This window comes from Silurus aristotelis (genome assembly GCF_946808225.1).
Source record: "Silurus aristotelis genome assembly, chromosome: 12".
Lineage (NCBI taxonomy): Eukaryota > Metazoa > Chordata > Actinopteri > Siluriformes > Siluridae > Silurus > Silurus aristotelis.
The window spans coordinates 26522621-26541848 of NC_139585.1; the positions used below are offsets into that span (position 1 = coordinate 26522621).

The 19228-nt window shown below is 37.3% G+C and overlaps 2 protein-coding genes and 1 long non-coding RNA gene across 3 annotated transcripts in view; 1 reads left to right on the top strand and 2 right to left on the bottom strand.

Annotated features, from left to right (window-relative positions):
* LOC310734791 overlaps positions 1-19228 on the top strand; it is a 318442-nt gene that overhangs the window by 60122 nt on the left and 239092 nt on the right. The window lies entirely within an intron of this gene.
* On the bottom strand, positions 4587-8591 carry lrrc18b (leucine rich repeat containing 18b). Its single transcript, XM_083557202.1, has 2 exons — positions 8391-8591; positions 4587-6141 (listed from the first exon to the last, which is right to left on the bottom strand). Exon 2 carries the CDS (start codon positions 6135-6137, stop codon positions 5376-5378), a length of 762 nt encoding a protein of 253 aa, XP_083413328.1. The 5' UTR covers positions 6138-6141; positions 8391-8591; the 3' UTR covers positions 4587-5375.
* Positions 12774-19228, bottom strand: part of vstm4b (V-set and transmembrane domain containing 4b) — a 20998-nt gene continuing 14543 nt past the window's right edge. Inside the window, exons 5-8 of the mRNA XM_083557182.1 lie at positions 15954-15987; positions 15590-15711; positions 14603-14667; positions 12774-13463 (exon numbers count right to left, since the gene is read on the bottom strand). Of these exons, the coding sequence (XP_083413308.1) occupies positions 13338-13463; positions 14603-14667; positions 15590-15711; positions 15954-15987 (347 nt within the window). The 3' untranslated portion in view covers positions 12774-13337. The remainder of the gene's footprint in view (positions 13464-14602; positions 14668-15589; positions 15712-15953; positions 15988-19228) is intronic.

Consider the following 19228-nt stretch of genomic DNA (forward strand, 5'->3'; position numbering starts at 1 on the left):
CACTGATTATCTCTTAGTCATGGCACATATTAGTGGGTGGAAGATATTAGGGATCAAGGAAAACATTAGGTCCTCAAAGTTAATGTATTAGAAGCAGGAGAAAATGGCGAGCGTAAAGATTTGAGCGAGTTTGACATAGACCAAATTGTGATGTCTAGACGACTGGGTCTGAGCATCTCCAAAACTGCAGCTCTTGTGGAATGTTCCTGGTCTGCAGTGGTCAGTATTTATCAAAAGTGGTCCAAGGAAGGAACAGTGGTGAACCGGCGCCAGGGTCATGGACGGCTGAGGCTCCTTGTTGCACGTGGGTGAGAAGGCTGGCCCATGTGGTCTGATCCAATAGACGAGCTCCTGTAGCTCAAATTGCAAAGGAGTAAAGAAGTTAATGGCTCAGGACCACAGGTTGCATTAACAGTTTTGCATTAAAGCTTCTATCACTGAACACTACACCTCAACAATAATGGAACTGTAATGAATGGACATTTGATGCCACGCAGATGAGGATAGGCTTCTTTTTGAGTCTGGTTCCTCTCAAGATATCTTCCTCATGCCATCTCAGGGAGTTTTTCTTTACCACTGTCACCACTGGCTCACTCATTAGGAAAAATGTACAATTATAAGGAACAAAATTATAGGCACTAAAGATATAATAAAATTCATTCTAGCTTTGTAACCTTTAATCTCTGTTAAGCTATGTATATGAGTTGAGATTCATTGAAAGGTTTTTCGAATTCTCAAGGTATTTGTAATTGTTGTTTGTGAACAAATCGAATAAACTGGGTCAACAAACGAGGATCTGTTGATTTCATCTCAACTGATTTATACATGTATTTTGTACAGTTCTCCATTCTTTCCAAAAGAAAAGAATGTGAAAGGAACAGTGTGTTTGAAAAGCATGTCGGATGTAGCTTTAAACCCCTAGTCAAAGCGGGGGACATCAATAAGTTACAATTATGCTAATTAGCGTTACACACTGCTGTCATTTTGCGGTTGGTCATGCTGTGCCAATGCTCAGAGGGACAATAAAAGACACTGATACTTCCATTAGAACGCAATTCTTTTAGGACAATTAATTTTATAGGTGTTTGTTAACAGTCTGATTTATATATACAGTGAGGAAAATAAGTATTTGAACACCCTGCTATTTTGCAAGTTCTCCCACTTAGAAATCATGGAGGGGTCTGAAATTGTCATCGTAGGTGCATGTCCACTGTGAGAGACATAATCTAAAAAATAAAATCCAGAAATCACAATGTATGATTTTTTAACTATTTATTTGTATGATACAGCTGCAAATAAGTATTTGAACACCTGAGAAAGTCAATGTTAATATTTGGTACAGTAGCTCTTGTTTGCAATTACAGAGGTCAAACGTTTCCTGTAGTTTTTCACCAGGTTTGCACACACTGCAGGAGGGATTTTAGCCCACTCCTCCACACAGATCTTCTCTAGATCAGTCAGGTTTCTGGCCTGTTGCTGAGAAACACAGAGTTTGAGCTCCCTCCAAAGATTCTCTACTGGGTTTAGGTCTGGAGACTGGCTAGGCCACGCCAGAACCTTGATATGCTTCTTACAGAGCCACTCCTTGGTTATCCTGGCTGTGTGCTTCGGGTCATTGTCATGTTGGAAGACCCAGCCTCGACCCATCTTTAATGCTCTAACTAAGGGTAGGAGGTTTTTCCCCAAAATCTCGCAATACATGGCCCCGTTCATCCTCTCCTTAATACAGTGCAGTCGCCCTGTCCCATGTGCAGAAAAACACCCCCAAAGCATGAAGCTACCACCCCCTTGCTTCACAGTAGGGATGGTGTTCTTGGGATTGTACTTATCATTCTTATTCCTCCAAACACGTTTAGTGGAATTATGACCCAAAAGTTCTATTTTGGTCTCATCTGACCACATGACTTTCTCCCATGACTCCTCTGGATCATCCAAATGGTCATTGGCAAACTTAAGACGTGCCTGGACATGTGCTGGTTTAAGCAGGGGAACCTTCCGTGCCATGCATGATTTCAAACCATGACGTCTTAGTGTATTACCAACAGTAACCTTGGAAACGGTGGTCCCAGCTCTTTTTAGGTCATTGACCAGCTCCTCCCGTGTAGTTCTGGGCTGATTTCTCACCTTCCTTAGGATCATTGAGACCCCACGAGGTGAGATCTTGCATGGAGCCCCAGTCCGAGGGAGATTGACAGTCATGTTTAGCTTCATCCATTTTCTAATGATTGCTCCAACAGTGGACCTTTTTTCACCAAGCTGCTTGGCAATTTCCCCGTAGCCCTTTCCAGTCGTGTGGAGGTGTACAATTTTGTCTCTAGTGTCTTTGGACAGCTCTTTGGTCTTGGCCATGTTAGTAGTTGGATTCTTACTGATTGTATGGGGTGGACAGGTGTCTTTATGCAGCTAACAACCTCAAACAGGTGCATCTAATTTAGGATAATAAATGTAGTGGAGGTGGACATTTTAAAGGCAGACTAACAGGTCTTTGAGGGTCAGAATTCTAGCTGATAGACAGGTGTTCAAATACTTATTTGCAGCTGTATCATACAAATAAATCGTTTAAAAATCATATATTGTGATTTCTGGATTTTTTTTTTAGATTATGTCTCTCACAGTGGACATGCACCTACGATTACAATTTCAGACCCCTCCATGATTTCTAAGTGGGAGAACTTGCAAAAGAGCAGGGTGTTCAAATACTTATTTTCCTCACTGTAGATTAATAATACAAATTATTATTTATAATTTAATTTATGATAATTTATTATAACCTTAATTATTTCAGTCCAATAGACTCATTCGATTTGACATCATTTATTTATAATACATAAACACAAAACCTTATTAGTGATTCTCATCTATACAATTCTCAAAAAATGAAATCTGAAGCATCCAACCCATAATATAATAAAAGTGAAAAAAATATAATAAATATATATTAATATATTTATTATAATAAATATAATAAAATTTTAACAGAAACTCTTTATTATCCTTACGATACAATAATGTAGATTTTAAAAAGTCTGCCATTATTACAATGTTAATGACAATATGATACAACTATATGATACACACACACACACACACACACACACACACACACACACACACACACACACACACAATGGGATGACAAACCCACTCATCTCTCTATTTATATGAACTTTTGCTTTTTAATGCAATTATTGAATCAATGATTAATAGTAGCACAGTGCAAAACAAAATTTCTTCATCAAGCATCAGAATGAGGAACACATGAGCTCAGTCTGTGGCAGTGGCATGGATGGCATTAATGTTGGTGCCAGACAAGCAGATGGGTTTGTTTTTGCTGCTTTTCATGCACACTGGTCTCCAGTTCTCCAATTCTAAACTGATGAAAAGAAAGCAAAGAAAGACAACCAAACAGGAAGTCAATGGCAAACTCTCTTAGCCACTCTTTAGAGCCACAGTGAGTGAAAATGGTGGTGATAGGTTAGTGGTTATGGCATTGGACTCTAGATTAGAAGGTCAAATCACCATCACCATTTAGCTGCCACTGTTGGGTCGTTAGTACCCAACAGTGAAAGTACCTTAACCCTCAACTGCTTAGTTGTAAGAGTCTCCTTCAAATGTCATAAATGTAAAAAATAAGGCATCCCAGAATGCACCACACAACAAACCTTCATGTGGAAGAGCATCAACAGCAGATGATCCACTTCTGTCTGCTGAGAACAAGAATTTGAGGCTAAAGCAGATATCCATTTATATATAGATTTATTTACTCGGGACAGATTGGTATATAAATGCTATTTGACACTTTTTCTGCATGATTTTATGCATTACAATGGGAAACATAATTGACCAATTAGATGAGTGCATGTGAACCCGTTTGATATAGCAAAGGTGGACTAATGACAAAAACAATCGCAGATTTTTCTATGCAAGCTAGTATCTAATCGCTGTCATATTTTTGCATAATAAACAAAGACATTAAGGCATATATGTAAAATATGTAAATTTGGATATATATAATTGCACTGGCACCGATTTGCGCTTCATTGAGATCCTTGAGAGGGAAAAGAAGCGAGAGCTAAGCGCAGATAAATGCCACTTCACTCATTAGTGAATGAATGCAGGATTGCTGCTTGGCATTTCTAGCATGCCAGCTTATGTGTGGCATTATGCAAGAGCCTTTTGTACCTGCTGTGCAAAGAGGGAGAGAGGAGTGAAAGCACTACCTCCCCCCTCATACACACACACAAGCACACACACACACACACGCACACACACACACACACACACACACACCCATACACATGCACACACACACACACACACACACACACACACACACACACACACACACACACACACACACACACACATTTTGCACAGTGTAGCTTTCACGTGGCCTAGTAAAGTGACTAAAGGCGTTCTTCGTTTTTGTTGTAAAATCTATCTCACAATAAGAGTTTGCAGCCCAATGTTCCTCCCCTACAGCTGATTATTTCCTATAACCTAAAACTATATATATATATATATATATTTATTTGTGTGATCATTACTAAGTGTGTGTGTCTGTGTGTGTCTGTGTGTGTATGCTGTATAAGCCAATGATGACGAGTGATCTAGAAACCTGACAAGCTAAAAAAAAATAATAATAATAATTTTTAAGTTTTCACAGTGCTCGATAAGTTCTTTGCGATTTGCCATTTGAAGATGGACGACTGTCAGGCTTATGCCTGTAACCACAGCACTACGTCTCCCATCAGCCAGTCACATGTCACATGATCACCTTACACCCTGTTACATGCATATACGTTTACATTACATATATGCCATTTGGCAGACGTCCTTATCCAGAGCGACTTACAACTGAGCAGTTGAAGGCTAACGGCCCTGCTCATGTGCCCAGTGGTGGTGCTGGGATTTGAGCTTGTGACAAATCCAGAGTCCAATGACTTAACCGCTGAGCTTCCACTTCCCCTATTTACATCTAACCTTGCATCCTCCATGTTTTTGTGTTTAATTATATTAGGGCTAGCTTGGCTGTTGTATAGTCACGTTTACTTCTTTGGAACATGAACTCTTAAGTTCCTGTTTTAATTTTGAGAGCAACAGTTGCTCTTAAAGATTTCTGCTAAAGTTAGCAAGAAAAGAAATTTCCCTAAACCACAGAACACTATGTATTTTCTACAGAAGCTTTTTCCCCTAACTAAAAATGACTAAAAATCTGTCAAATGGAGACTCCATTTAAATAAGTCAAATGACAATTTCATGAAATCCCCTCCTGACCAATCAGCGCTGTAATTTATTTCGGTAACATATTCCGTATGCGCTTCTGTTTTTCATATAAATTTGAGCACATTTTTGTTCTATTTCTGACATTGCCTTTATCTACAAACTTCTTTATCACCCTGCTTTGTGGAATTAGTGGTAATCAACCGAGCAATGATGGTTTTCCTCTGTACTGAGTTTCCACTAAGCCTTTGGTCCAGCATGTCTCTTTCTTCTTTACACTTCCTAAGGCATTCACTACAAAGGCAATCTTTCCTGACCAGGTAGAGGCACTCCACCCTTCGAATGGGATCCAGTTTTGGTGGATTTTCTACAGGTAGTGGGTTGCACTTCACATTAAGCCTGTTAAGGTTGGGCAAATTCTGGAGCCACACAGGGATTTGAGTCAAAAGGTTGTTAAAAAGCCCCAGCTCGCAAATGTCCTTCAGTCCTGCAATGAAAAGTGGAACCGTCCCGATGCGATTCATGCCCAGGTTCAGCTTCTGCAGGTTTCTGAGCAGGCCCATTGTATGTGGGATCCCATAGCTGGTTAGCCTGTTGTTGCACAGGTTGAGGTTCTGAAGCTTCTGCAGGTGACCAATGGTCTCTGGGAGCTGCTCCAGATGGTTGCTGTGCAAGTCCAGCAGACGGAGGTTGACAAATCTGTTGATCGTGTCCGGAATCTTCTTCAGCATGTTGCGGCTCAGGTCTAGTTCATCCACATCGCAGAGTTTCAGGATGCACTTAGGGAATGTGGTGATCTCCATGTTGCTGAGGTCTAAGCGCCGCTTGCCGTCAGTCGTCAGCTTCACTGCATTCTTGGCCATCTTAGGCGTGATTTTTCGGCCCTTGGGCTCCTTCAATTTCTTTTTCACCATTTGTCTTAGGAAATAGAAATAATTGCAGTCATGAGACAAATATGTTTTTTTCAGTGGTTTTGTTCTGGTAAATGTGAAGGCCAAAGTGTATGATTTTGATTATTCAGGTTGTCATGAAAGATAACCTTTATGATGGAGTATTGCTAAAACAGACCACTGTGAATCTTTGGGAGTTTTGTTTTTGTGTCTCTGGCTTGCTTGTTAAGAAATAAAATACACACAAATCTACCTTAAAATTCTTAGAGAAAGCGTACAACAGGATGATGAGTTGTGGTATTGTATGAGGAAGTCAGATGTGTCAGAGAAGTATGTGAGGGTGGTGCAGGACATGTATTAGGACAGTGTGACAGCAGTGAAGTGTGCAGTAGGAATGACAGACTGGTTCAATGTGGAGGTTGGACTGCATCAAGGATCGGCTCTGAGCCCTTTCCTGTTTGCAGTGGTGCTGGACAGGTTGACGGACGAGGTCAGACAGGAGTCTCCCTGGACTGATGATGTTTGTGAATGATAATGTTACTTGTGGTTAGAGTAGGGAGCAGGTGGAGAAGAGCCTGGAAGGGTGGGGGTATGCGCTGGAGAGAAGGGGAATGAAAGTCAGTAGGAGTAAGACAGAGTACATGTGTGTGAATGAGAGGGAGGGCAGTGGAGTAGTGCAGTTGCAGTGAGAAGAGGTGGAGAAGGTGGAGGAGTTCAGGTACCAGGGGTCAACAGTGCAAAGTAATGGAGAGCTTGTTAAAGAAGTGAAGAAAAGTGTGCAGGCAGCATTGGAGTGGGTGGAGAAGAGTGTCAGGAGTGATTTGTGATAGAAGAGTATCTGCAAGAGTGTAAAGGAAAGTTTATAGGACTGTGGTGAGACCTGCAATGTTGTATGGTTTAGAGACATTGGCATTGAGTAAAAGACAGGAGGTGGAGCTGGAGGTAGCAGAGCTGAAGATGCTGAGATTTTCATAGAGAGTGACGCGGATGGACAGGATTAGAAACAAGTTTAATAGAGGGACAGAGCATGTAGGACATTTTGGATACAAGGTGAGGGAGGTCCAATGGGGTTGTTTTGGACATGTGCAGAGGAGGGACCTGGGGTATATCGGTAGGAGAATGCTGAGAATGAACCCACCAGGAAGGAGGAAAAGAGGAAGGCCAAGGAGGCAGTTTATGGATGTGGTGAGGGAAAACATGCAGGTTTGAAAGAGGCTGTTGTAGAGGACAGGGGGGTATGGAGACGGATGATCCGCTGTGGTGACCCCTAATGGGAGAAGCCAAAAATAGAAGAAGAAGTACTACATCTCTAACAGTACGTCCTGAAGTTTACATAATAATTACATAGTAATTTTAAGCAACTGCAGTGTTTTTTCCTCTTTAAAATTTTTTTTCCATGATATTATTTTAAATAGCTTATGTTTATTGATGTAAAGTATTCCAGTAAATGGACTTTGTTACTATGCTTTAGGCTACTTTCTGCTCCGCTTGATTACTGCGTATCAAAGCAGAGGTGCATTAAATCACAGTCAGCTCTGAATATTTGGTTTTAATGTATCTTTTATTATTTATTTATCCATTGAATATTAATGGTTCTTCTACTTTGTAACATGGTACTGTTATTTGATTGAATAATTAAAGAGATAATTTTTTTTAAGATTGCTTTATAACGTTGTCTTTTCTTTTGATGAACTTGTTTGATCCTAGTTTCATTCATGCATGTTGAAGAGGCTGTTGTGTTGTTGGTTAATGCAGAGTCTCACAAATCAACCTGTTTTTGGCTTTTCACTAAAGTTTCGAGTACTAGTGCATCTTTAAGTCTACAGTTAATATGAGTAAAATACTCATGTACTGTTCAAACCAAATACTCAAAGACTTTTACTTGAGTCATAGTGAAATTAACTTTTAACTTGTAGTGGAGGACGTTTTGCAGAGCTGTTACTATAGAAACAGTAATGTATTAAAGCAAACCTTAACAAATTACTGTCAGAAATGTGTTTGAATGTGATGAATTAATGGATTCTGGCCAATCTGAGAATTCAACAGCATTCTGGGAAAGACAACGACATTTTAATTCCACAATTATGAAGTTTAGTTTATAGTGAATCATAAGCACAGAGACTTTAAATCCTGGGACAGATAGAAAAACAGGTCACAAAGTATAGTTTTTCCATAAGAGAGCACTTCAGGGTCAAGCCTTAACATAACTCGAAATAAAGCGTCCATGTTAATTAAATAAACGTCCATGTTAATTAAATTCACATTTTGCATTCTTACCTGCGTTTCAGGTCTTTATCCAGAGGCAGCTCTACCACCTGCCTGTCTCGAGCTCTGAGAAGCTCCTATATCTTCTTTAAAGCTGTTCCTGTATTCTCTGAGACTCCTACCTTATGAATTATTTACAATGTAGTCTCAGTAGCTTGTAAATAAAAACTCTTCATGCTTCTCCCTGTTCCAGGACATTTGGAACAGTTGCTCTGGCGTTAGTGAAGCTGGCTGTGTTTTCCTTCGTAACCAGGCAACTGAAAGCGGGTGGTTTTATTGTTCTCAGGCTTGTTGGAGGAGATTTCAGGGCCTGAAACTATGCTTTTGTGTTTTTTTTTGTCATTTTGAAACCTGACTTGAAAGATCAGGCATACAGAAAAGTATAAGAAAAATATCTTAGGTATGTTTTATTGCATCTCTAAGATAGAAGATCATTTTGCTTTGTGATGTTGTTCATGGCTATTGTTGGAATCACAATATTCCATAGTATGTAAAAAACAAATTTTATAATTATTATGTATACATTCTGTAGACTACATACTACTAATACTACTACTACCTCTAATAATGATGATAATAATTATGATTATTAATTGTTATTATCAGTGTGATTCAATAAAAAAATTTTTAACAAAAAAACAAAGATTATTATAAAATATAATTATATTATTTTTAATTATTATTATTATTAACAGTATTATTGTTAATAATAATAATAATAATAATAATAATAATAATAATAATTATTATTATTATTATTATTATATTACTATAATAATTATAATTATTATATAATATTATTATTAATAATAATATTATTAAGACCAAAACTATTAATTGGAGAGGAGAACACCTGGACAAATCCACAGTCACTCATTTAAGAGAATGATAATAAATCAAATTACGACTATAAAAAATGTAAGTTTTAGGGATGAGTCAATATAATGCTCATTTACTCATCCTCATAGAAGATGCAATGATGGCATAGCTACTGGCACAGCTACTGAAATATGACACAAGCAAGCACGGTGAAATCGGTTTAAATGAGCCGCAATCCAGACGGAATTGCATTGTGTTGAAGTATGGAACAGTAGCCATGTTGGTTCAGGATTTTTTGCACTTTCCAGAATAAGTCTCCAAACTTCCCCTATTTTTGGATTGTATGAGTAAGTAAACAAAGTAAAATTCTAAGAATAAGATTATATACACATATTGGCGACAGGACACCTGGTAATAAGTACGGTATGAGCTTTTTGAGCATCACATTCCACATTTAGTACAAATTTGCTGTTATAATTCCCTTCACTCTTCTGGGAACTTGTTTTATTTGTGTTAGTAAAGTCAGATACTGATGTAGGTGAGGTGAGGAGAGACAACTTTGTGCACAGGGGCATTGCCATGCTGGAACAGATTTAGGTTTCAAGTGGACACAAAAATGTACTATAAATGTACAGTTTGGAGAAGAACCATGTATGTTAATGTATGGCAGGAAAGGTCGGGTGTCCAAATACTTTTGTCCATATAATGTATATATACAGTATGCATTACTGTTTGTTACAGTGTGTATGTGTGTGTACATTGTAGTTGCTTGTATCTGTAAGCTGATCTGGATCTCTTGGGAGTATGTTTCACCTTCAGTCCCGCTCTCAGGATTGTGTGTCTGTGGATCTGAACAATCTGGTTTCTTCTTTCTGCCGCTGAGGAATCCAATACACCGTCTCCTTATTTTCCCCCCGTGTTCCGTCTCTGATCTCCGCTGGTTAAAAAACAACTCAGATGGAAAAAACTATGGAAACAGAAAAAAATGGGACACTGTTTTGGGTCTGTGGAACAGAACCAAACCAATCTGACTGTTCACTTGTTCGTAATAAAAAACAAAGTATGCTGAAAATCTTTTGTATTTTCTGTATTATTCATTCACACACAAGACATTAAGTGATATTTTATTAGTTTTAACCTAAATATAACTGAGCTAATAGCCATATTTTACTATTTTTTTCCTCCTCAGCTGCTAATGTGGAAAATATGCACTGCCATATAATAACTCGATGTTAACAGCGTTTGTGCTCATGGCCTCATAGTGTTACTCCGGTGCCACCTACAATCACATGACTTCACTTAAGCTCTCAAGCTGTTAAATATTTTATGTCGGCCTTTATGTGCCTCCTACAATTTACACCCATGAGGCCATATCCTACTGCTCTCTCTTTTTTTTTTTTTTTTTTTTTTTTTACGTTTTTTAAATAATTGGGGTTGTGCAGAGATAAATGTGTCTTTGAGACATCTAGTGGAAATCTGGTAGAGTAGTGTCTGGTAGTTCAGTGCATTTAATCAGCAGAAGAATGTGGATTTTCACATGCATTGCCTTTGTACCACCTTCTTATTGAGCTGTGTGCAGGACAGAACCTTCATCCACCTGCGTGGCCTACTTTAGAGCTGTTCGGTGTCTGTAGCTATGTAAAATTAAAATGAATAAACTATGTAAGCATTTTTAAACACCCAAAACCTGCCTGATTTTTTATTACTTTACAATGAGCCCATGACCCTGTCACTGTTTCACCACTGTTCCTCTTTTGGAGCACTTTTGATAGATAATGACCTCTGCAGATACAAGAGCTGCAGTTTTGGAGACGCTCTGACCCAGTCATTTATCCATCACAATTTGGCCCTTGTCAAACTCGCTCAAATCCTTACACTTGCCCATTTTTCCTGATTCTAACACGTCAACTTTGAGGACAACACTGTTTTGAACCAATTTGGTAGACTTTTCCTAATGATGTCCTGCTTTTGAAGGTTGAAGATGAAGGTTTGTGAGCTCTTATGAGTGCAATCTCTGGGCATGCAATCAGAAGATGTCAAAATTTCAACATGATTGGACCCCTGCTAGGCATCAGAGTGACCAAATCGCAGTTTGACTGGTTAAACCGCTTCAAGCTACATTTACTGTATTTGAACCTAACAAGAGCCAGCGCTTTTTATTTCTGTACTCATAAACACTGCGCACCTGAGAGAAAAGCTATGAAAAGAAGAAAATAGACTTTTTGAAATAATTTAATATGTTTTCGTTTTCAACCACTGGTAAAAAATTTTTTTTTTTGAATTAGTAAAAAAAAATATATTTTAATCGTGATAAAAAATCTGACATTCAAGCAAACAAATCACGGTCAGTTGTCTTTTGTTTTGATTTTTACTTTATTAAAATAAAATAAAAATCACTAAACAATACATAAAACCTTACATACAGGACACATGGTGTATAAGATATACATTAATCAAGTTTACCTGGTTGCCATGTTGAGAGAAATTGTGCAACCCTTATTCTTTCAGAAATCTTTTCGCACTGTGCTCATGTAAGTGACTGGCTAAGAAAAGCGAAATCGATGTTCTGTACTGCGGATGGCCTTGTTGTGCTGCATTCACAGCTGGTAGTTATTAGTGGTGCACAAAGTGGTCTCCCATTACGCCCGGGATGATTTGAAGACGTTTTTATTTTCACAGTTAAAGAACTTTTCCAGACGAGGACCTCTAATAACATCTCCTTCTCTACAAAGAAAGGGGTTAATCACATCCCATAATATTGTGCAATATGAATGTTTCCATGCTTTGTTTGGAACATGAAGCTTTTCCACATTTGAGTCCAGCAGACAAATAGAAATATATTTACTGAAACAAAACAAAGAGACAGGATGCAGACGAGTTCCAGTTAAGCTGCTTGGGAATATCGCATGTCCACTTTCCATATTTAAAGGTTTCAGATGTCATTTACTGTCTATTATAAAAGAATATAATGATATTAGATGTTTATGCTTTTTTTTTGTATATGTTTTATTCAATTACACTATACAACAGACACATTCATGTCTACTCACCTTTATCACAATCATGGAATTGAATTACAGTACAATGCTATTTTCAGAAAGAAATGGTATTGAAACCATGTTCTTGGGGTGAAACTTTGCAACAAACTAGGTAAAATCAAAGTCAAACATGGAGGAGGAAGCTTAATAGCTTGGGGGTGTTTTAGAGCAGGGAAGGTTGGACACTGTTTTCGGAAAATGAATGGAATCCTGAACCAAAATGGCCATTTCATACTTCAACCCTATGCAATTTCCTCTGAACTGCAGCTCATTGGAACCAACTTCACCCAACAAGAAGATGATGAGCCGAAGCAGACTTTAAAGCTCTATAAGTTATTTAGAGAGCCGTCTGAAGTATATATATATGCCATATCTGGGAGCTTTTCTTTGCCACAGTCGCCACTAGCTCGCTCATTAGAGACCAATTTACACTTATAAAGAACATATTATTTTTTATCATCACATTATCTGTGTAAAGCTGCTTTGAGACAATGTTCATTGTTAAAAGCGCTATACAAATAAAAATGAATTGAATTAAATATATATATATATATATATATAAAGGTTGATCATTTCAATACTCTTTGCTCAGAGAGATTAGCCTAGCATGGACTGAAATAGATAAACATAATGTTGCATATGGTCATTAAAGCTAACATTTCGCTCATGTCTGGTTCTTTAGCTTTAACTAGCAATCAAAGTTTACCTCTGGATCACTAATTTGTGCATGACCGGAGCAGGCAGTTGATCTTGGCTCCCAGATGAAAGGGGAAATCTGATAATAGGAGTAGTTACATGCGAGTGGACGGCTTAAATTGGCTGTTTATACAGCTCAGAGCTGGTGTCAGACTAAACACAGTAGAATGTTCTTTACAACTGTGTGTGTCATTGGTTGGCCCAGGTGTCTGGGTTTAAGTTTTTCCATTATAAAAGTAATACAAAAACACAATATAAACAAAGAACAACAATTGTATGATACACTCTATGATACAAATCTGGAAATGAATGATTACAGGTTTTCTTTCTTTTTACAAGAAAAGTTGTGGATGTAATATAAAAAAGCATTATAAATAATCAATATTAAAGCAAAATTGGTTTCATCCTACACCATTTTGTTGTCAAAAAGGATTTGGGCGTACACAGTTCCTGTCTTTGACGTTTTGGCGTCTGGGAGAGGTTTAACCAGTTCGAGTTCAGCATATGTTAAACTCTCCTCCGCAATCTTTGGCTGGAAGAGAAGAAAAATCATGATGTCATCAATAAACCAGTCACTATAAAGCGTCAATATTCCTTTAATAATGTTCATTATGTCCTCTTGCATTATTGACACTTTTCTCCCTGCTTATAGATACATTTAATAGTTTTCAACATCCATGAGACAGGTTCATTTATGTTATCACTTATATTATAGCAGCTATAAATATAATCATAAATACCAGCAGAAGCTGGTTGCCATTGGCCAGCTAGCTAACACTAAATAATAAAAAAATGACATTACCACTCCAGTGCTGATTAATAAGCGTTTATACGCATCCATGGACACCACTTTACACTTTTAATGCAGTTACAAGATCCTCCTTCCTGAAAACGTCTCTAGTGTAAAACCTACAAGCTATGACCTGACTCTGGATACTTCTTCAGAACATTTTTAATTTCTCCATACAGAACGTTTCACGCATTTAAATGAGATGATTTGTATTTTGTCAGATGAACACTAAGCCCTGGCGATCATATCAAGGTGGTATTATAAGTTTCGAAACTAGTGGTGCTAACTGGTGCTATTCTTTCTTGTGATCCATTACCATGTCAGCGATTTCATCACAGAATGCAAGAGCAAACGTGAAATTCTGTGTGAAACTGGGCAAATCTGCCACAGAGACATTTAACATGACATACGTTTGACATATGGCTGCGACGAGTTGTTCGAGGTGTTTTGAGTGGCACACGCACTTCAAGAGCTTAAGAACATCACTGAAAGACAACGAGAAATCAGGAAGACCTTTAACGAGCTCAACCCCCAAAAATGTCAAAACCGTTTGGCAACTTGAAGAACAATCCACATGATTTTACTCTCGCACCCACCCTACTCGCCAAATTTGGCTCCTGCCGACTTCCCCCTCTTCCTAAAGATGAAGATTCAGCTCAAAAGTCACTGTTTTGACACCAAGATTCAGCACAAATCCCAGAAGGTGCTTGACACACTTTGGAAAGAAGACTGTATTGCTGTGCAATGGGACTATTCTGAAGGTGATTGTGTTTAAACAAAGATAAATAAAGTACTTTCTTGTTCGAGCTAGTGTCGAAGGTTTTTGATAACACCTAGTACACTCTGTGATGAAATTAGCCTCACAATAGCGGTGAACTTACCAAAATGATCTTTCTTGGTTGAGGTTTTAAAAGTTTGGGCTTTCTCAGTCTATCACCAATGGGTACTGGGAAAAAGAAGAATAGTGAAGTTATGAGTAAAGTAAAAAGGTAAGATCAGAAGTGCTCAAACTGTTTCCTATGGAAGTGCCAATCAAGTCAAACTTGTACATGTTTAAATAATAATTATTTTAAAATAAACTTTCCATGGTTCTTCTTATTTATGATTTTCTTTGATATATATAAATAATTATAGAATATATAACTAAAAACTCTAATGCAGTTTTATTTTTTTAAGCTTTCTAGTCTACTGGAAACATAGAAACAATCCCAATAGAGTTTAATTGTACAATAGAGTGCAATACCTGGTATAGGCTTAGAATTCAGGCCCAGTATTCAGGCTAAAAGCAATACAGCTAAAGACAAATAAAATAAAGAAATGTATGTGAAATGTATTTTTAGGTAATAGTCTAAATCACATATTCTGTGTGAGTTCTTATTATCTTTCATTGCATGTTGCCATATCTTTAAGGTGCTTTATTCTTGCCACGTGTACTTTTATAGCACAGTGAAATTCTTTCTTCACATATGAGAGCAGTGTTAGGAAGCTGGGGTCAGAGTGCAGGATTCACATATGGAGCACTGAGGGTTAAGGGCCTTACTCAAGGGACCCAAGAGGGGCAGCTTGGCGATATCAGGGCTTGAACCCCCAACCTGACGATCAGTAACTCAGAGCCTCAACCACTGATTTACCATTTCCCTTTTATAATAAATGCAAATTCCAAAGTCATTCAACTTTGGATATCTTTCATACACGTCTTGTTGTCAGTGTGACTGATATTCCCTGATCCGTATTAGACAGACTGAACAATAATGAGTGGGATGAGACTGTAACTATCCCTAGTTTGGGCATCTCTGCTAAGATCTTCTGTCATTAATTAAAAGGGATGGAGAAAAAGAAAGAGAAAGTAAGAGAAGTGCCAGTTCTACCTTTAGCTGGGATCTCTGGCGGCTCCTCCAGCTGATCTAATTTTTTCTTCGTCTTGTAATTCTTTTGTTTCTTGGGAAGCACTGGAGACAGGCTCACTACACTTGTGACTGTTTCTCCAGAACTGAACAGAGATGAGAATAGAACAGATCCACTTGATTGGCACATGTTCAGTACAGCACAATGAAATTCTTTTAAGGGCCTTGCTCAAGGGCCCCAACAGTGGCAGCTTAAACCCCCAACCTTTCAATCAGCAACCCAGAACCTTAACCAGTGAGCTACTGTACCATTTCCCTTTTATTTGATTTAACAACCATGGCTAGTGATCTTTTTTTTTACTAAAATAAATTTACTAAAAAAACTCACCTGTTTTGAGGACTTTTCACCAAATGATAATTTTCTGAACAAACAAGACAAAAGAGAGTCAAAAGTTAAGTTCAACACAAACACATCTGTGAGACAGCAAACTAACAATATAAAAATCTATTGCTTTATCATGGCATTTGCATTCTTATAATAAATGACAGGACATTAGTCATTGTTGTTAACAGCAAGAGTGGTTTGTAAACTTCTGCCACCTGCTTTCTGTCAAGTGAACTGCAATAAACAAGTCTTTTCTTCTTCTACCCTTACTGACCAATCACTCTCTCATGATATGACAGATTGCAGGCACAACTTAGGAAAGTAAACAATGATTTACATACATTAGGTAGTGGGAAGTAATAAAGCCAGTCTACCAACTTACCTGTTTATTAACAAATAAAAGTTCATATGAGATTACATGAAAATTCTACTTTGCAACAAAATTTACTAGCTGTTAGGGTCCACATTCTCCAAGCAAGTTTTTTTTTTTTTCTGATCTCTGCAAAGCAATTGGAACAACTGTGGTGTTAAAGGTCCATGATAAGCAGTATTACCTGGCTACTTGGCACCCCAAGTGGACAAGCTCTGAAAAAATATGTAATGTCCAGTAGACTTACTCATTTGAACGACGGAGGATAAAACTGAGCTGAATGTGATGGAGTCATGATTGCACTGGGATTTGAACAGCGAGTTTTTCCTGATTTAAATACACACTCCTATAGCTTCAGTCTATACCCTACTTTTTAATCACTCCACTATTTCTATTTCCTCTAGTTTTGTCTAAAATATGTCCCTTCAACCAAGTGGACAGTCATTGACCTGCAATTGTCACTTGTTTTCATGGGTCATTTTGTACAGATTTCTATGCTACAGTAGGTCATTTAGTTGTCTTATGTTTGCATGATATTTTTTTAAGCCCTTCTGTTGTCTGCTCTGGCATACTTGGGCAATAAAATTCAGATTCTGATGCAAAGCCTTAACCACAGAGTCGACACAACTACAACACCTTTTTTAAAATTTTTTGTACTTTTACAGTTAACGCTTGTTACGCACCACTCCATTGCTTCATAATTACTAATGCAAAGGGTTCAAAACGAGCTCACACTGGTTCCACACAACTGTAGACACCTCGGGGTTGCCAACCCGTATGGAAATCTGATATATGGCCATGTATAGGCCAAAGACCTAACAGGTGATGTCTCTTGTTTTCTCTCTCTCTGTTTTTTTATTTATTTAGATATTTGAATTTTGTAAGTGACATTATTCCAACGTTTCTGACATCAGATTGGGACAATCACTCAAATGCATTGTTTTAAGTTCCAGATCAGGACAAGATGCACATTGATTATTGTAACATGCAATATGTTACAATGTTACTTTAAAAATGTGAAAATAATTTTGCAATGTTACAGTTGGTTTGTTAATTTATTTTTAATGTTAGATTTGGCTCCTTATTAATCCCTGTTACTTACTGGCACACAGGTTTTAAACAATTGCTGTAATTTAAGTACTGCATTATGTTTTAAAATCTGGAAGCAACTGTAAATCAACAATAAATGTTTACAAATGAAAAGTTTTGACCATTTATTTAATAGAATTAGGAAAATGTAAGGTAGTTATATAAAGTAAGTAATAAGAGGTTATTGGTAAAGAGTAAAATGTATGTACTACACAAGCACAATGTGTTTGTATTATAAATACAATGATAAATATCCTTTACCCATATATAAACATGTACCCTATATGTGTCATATATGTACCTGACATATATTTGTATATCTAACATGAACATGTATGCAATGCAATGCACTAGGAGCATTTTAGGAGAACCTATATATATATATATATATATATATATATATATATATATATATATATATATATATATATATATATATATATATATATATATATGTATGTATGTATGTATGTATGTTCTCCTAAAATGCTCCTAGTTCCAAAATTTGGAGCCACCCTGTATTATGTCATAGCCATCTTTCAGTCATGTTTATTCAGTAATAGAAGTTGTCAAATCCCTGCAAGGGTGTAGTGTAGTTGTGTCGACTCTGTGGTTAAAGCTCTGAATCAGAATCAGAATTCAAATCCAAATGTATTGCCCAAGCATGCTTGAGCAGACAGGGAATTTGTTTCTAGCAGGGCAAGACAATACAAGACAATACAGTGCAGACTGAACCCAAAAAATTACAGAAACCCAACACCATGCAAACATTCCAAAATTTTGGGACTCAAGCTGGTTCATCTGAATTTCACACTTTTGTGTGTTCAAATCCCAGCACCAATAAACTACCAAGATTGGGTCTTAGCTCAGCTGTATCCTGCTTTAATCCAATTAGGAAAAATACTACAGTATGTATTGCATTACAGTACATGACTGTATTCAGGTTTTAAAGTAGTTCACTCTAAATATATTGGCAAACCTGGATTCTATTAAAATGCTATAAATGAATCCTATTATTCACAATTATGTGCTTTGTTAAAAAAAAAAAAATATTCTGCATATTCATATACATATCTGAGATACAATTAGTGTAAAGATTGCTAGATAGTAAGATCCTATATGGTCAAAACTTCCCATCTAATTTGCTGTGTAAGATATATTACAGTACTGAAATGCGTATTTCAGGTTTGGTTGCACAAACAGTTGTGCTGCAGTAATAAGTCTGGCTGCCAAATGATAGTTATTATACATATCATTACTGTAATGCAGCTGCTATTATTGTGAATAAAGTAAGCCATATTGGTTTGAATGAATAGCTTGTGCAGGGTTAATAATTGTAGCCTAGACTGCTCGATGTCTAAAGGAGCCGACGATTACAACATTTAATCATAGCGTTGGCAAAGTACCACAAAACACAACACATGTTGCACTTCCATTAGTGACTCAGATTGGAATATGTGAAGCTACATTTTACATCATTAGGCTTGATGATTCACTGCATATCTGTTTTTTTTTTTTTTTTTTTTTTACGTGTGATTAACAAAACTATTGCCATTATCATGCAAAGAACATCAGGCAGGAAAAAACATCTTATAAGGTGTTAATTTCCCTGGATGCCATAATAGACGAAAAACCTAATAAGTATAGTTTCGTCTTCGCAGTCATACTGTCCAGCTTTCACATTCTGGCACAAAAACGGTCATGTTATTTATCAGAATTGTGGTGTTTTGCTAATAAATTTGAGTTTATGACATTTTTGTTGTTAGTGGTAGTATAATTATCAGCTGAAGTATTAATGGTGGTAGTGGTAATCATACAA

Bases quoted from the DNA above. Each gene is read 5' to 3' on its own strand.
- lrrc18b (XM_083557202.1), bottom strand. From the start codon at position 6,137: ATGGTGAAAAAGAAATTGAAGGAGCCCAAGGGCCGAAAAATCACGCCT.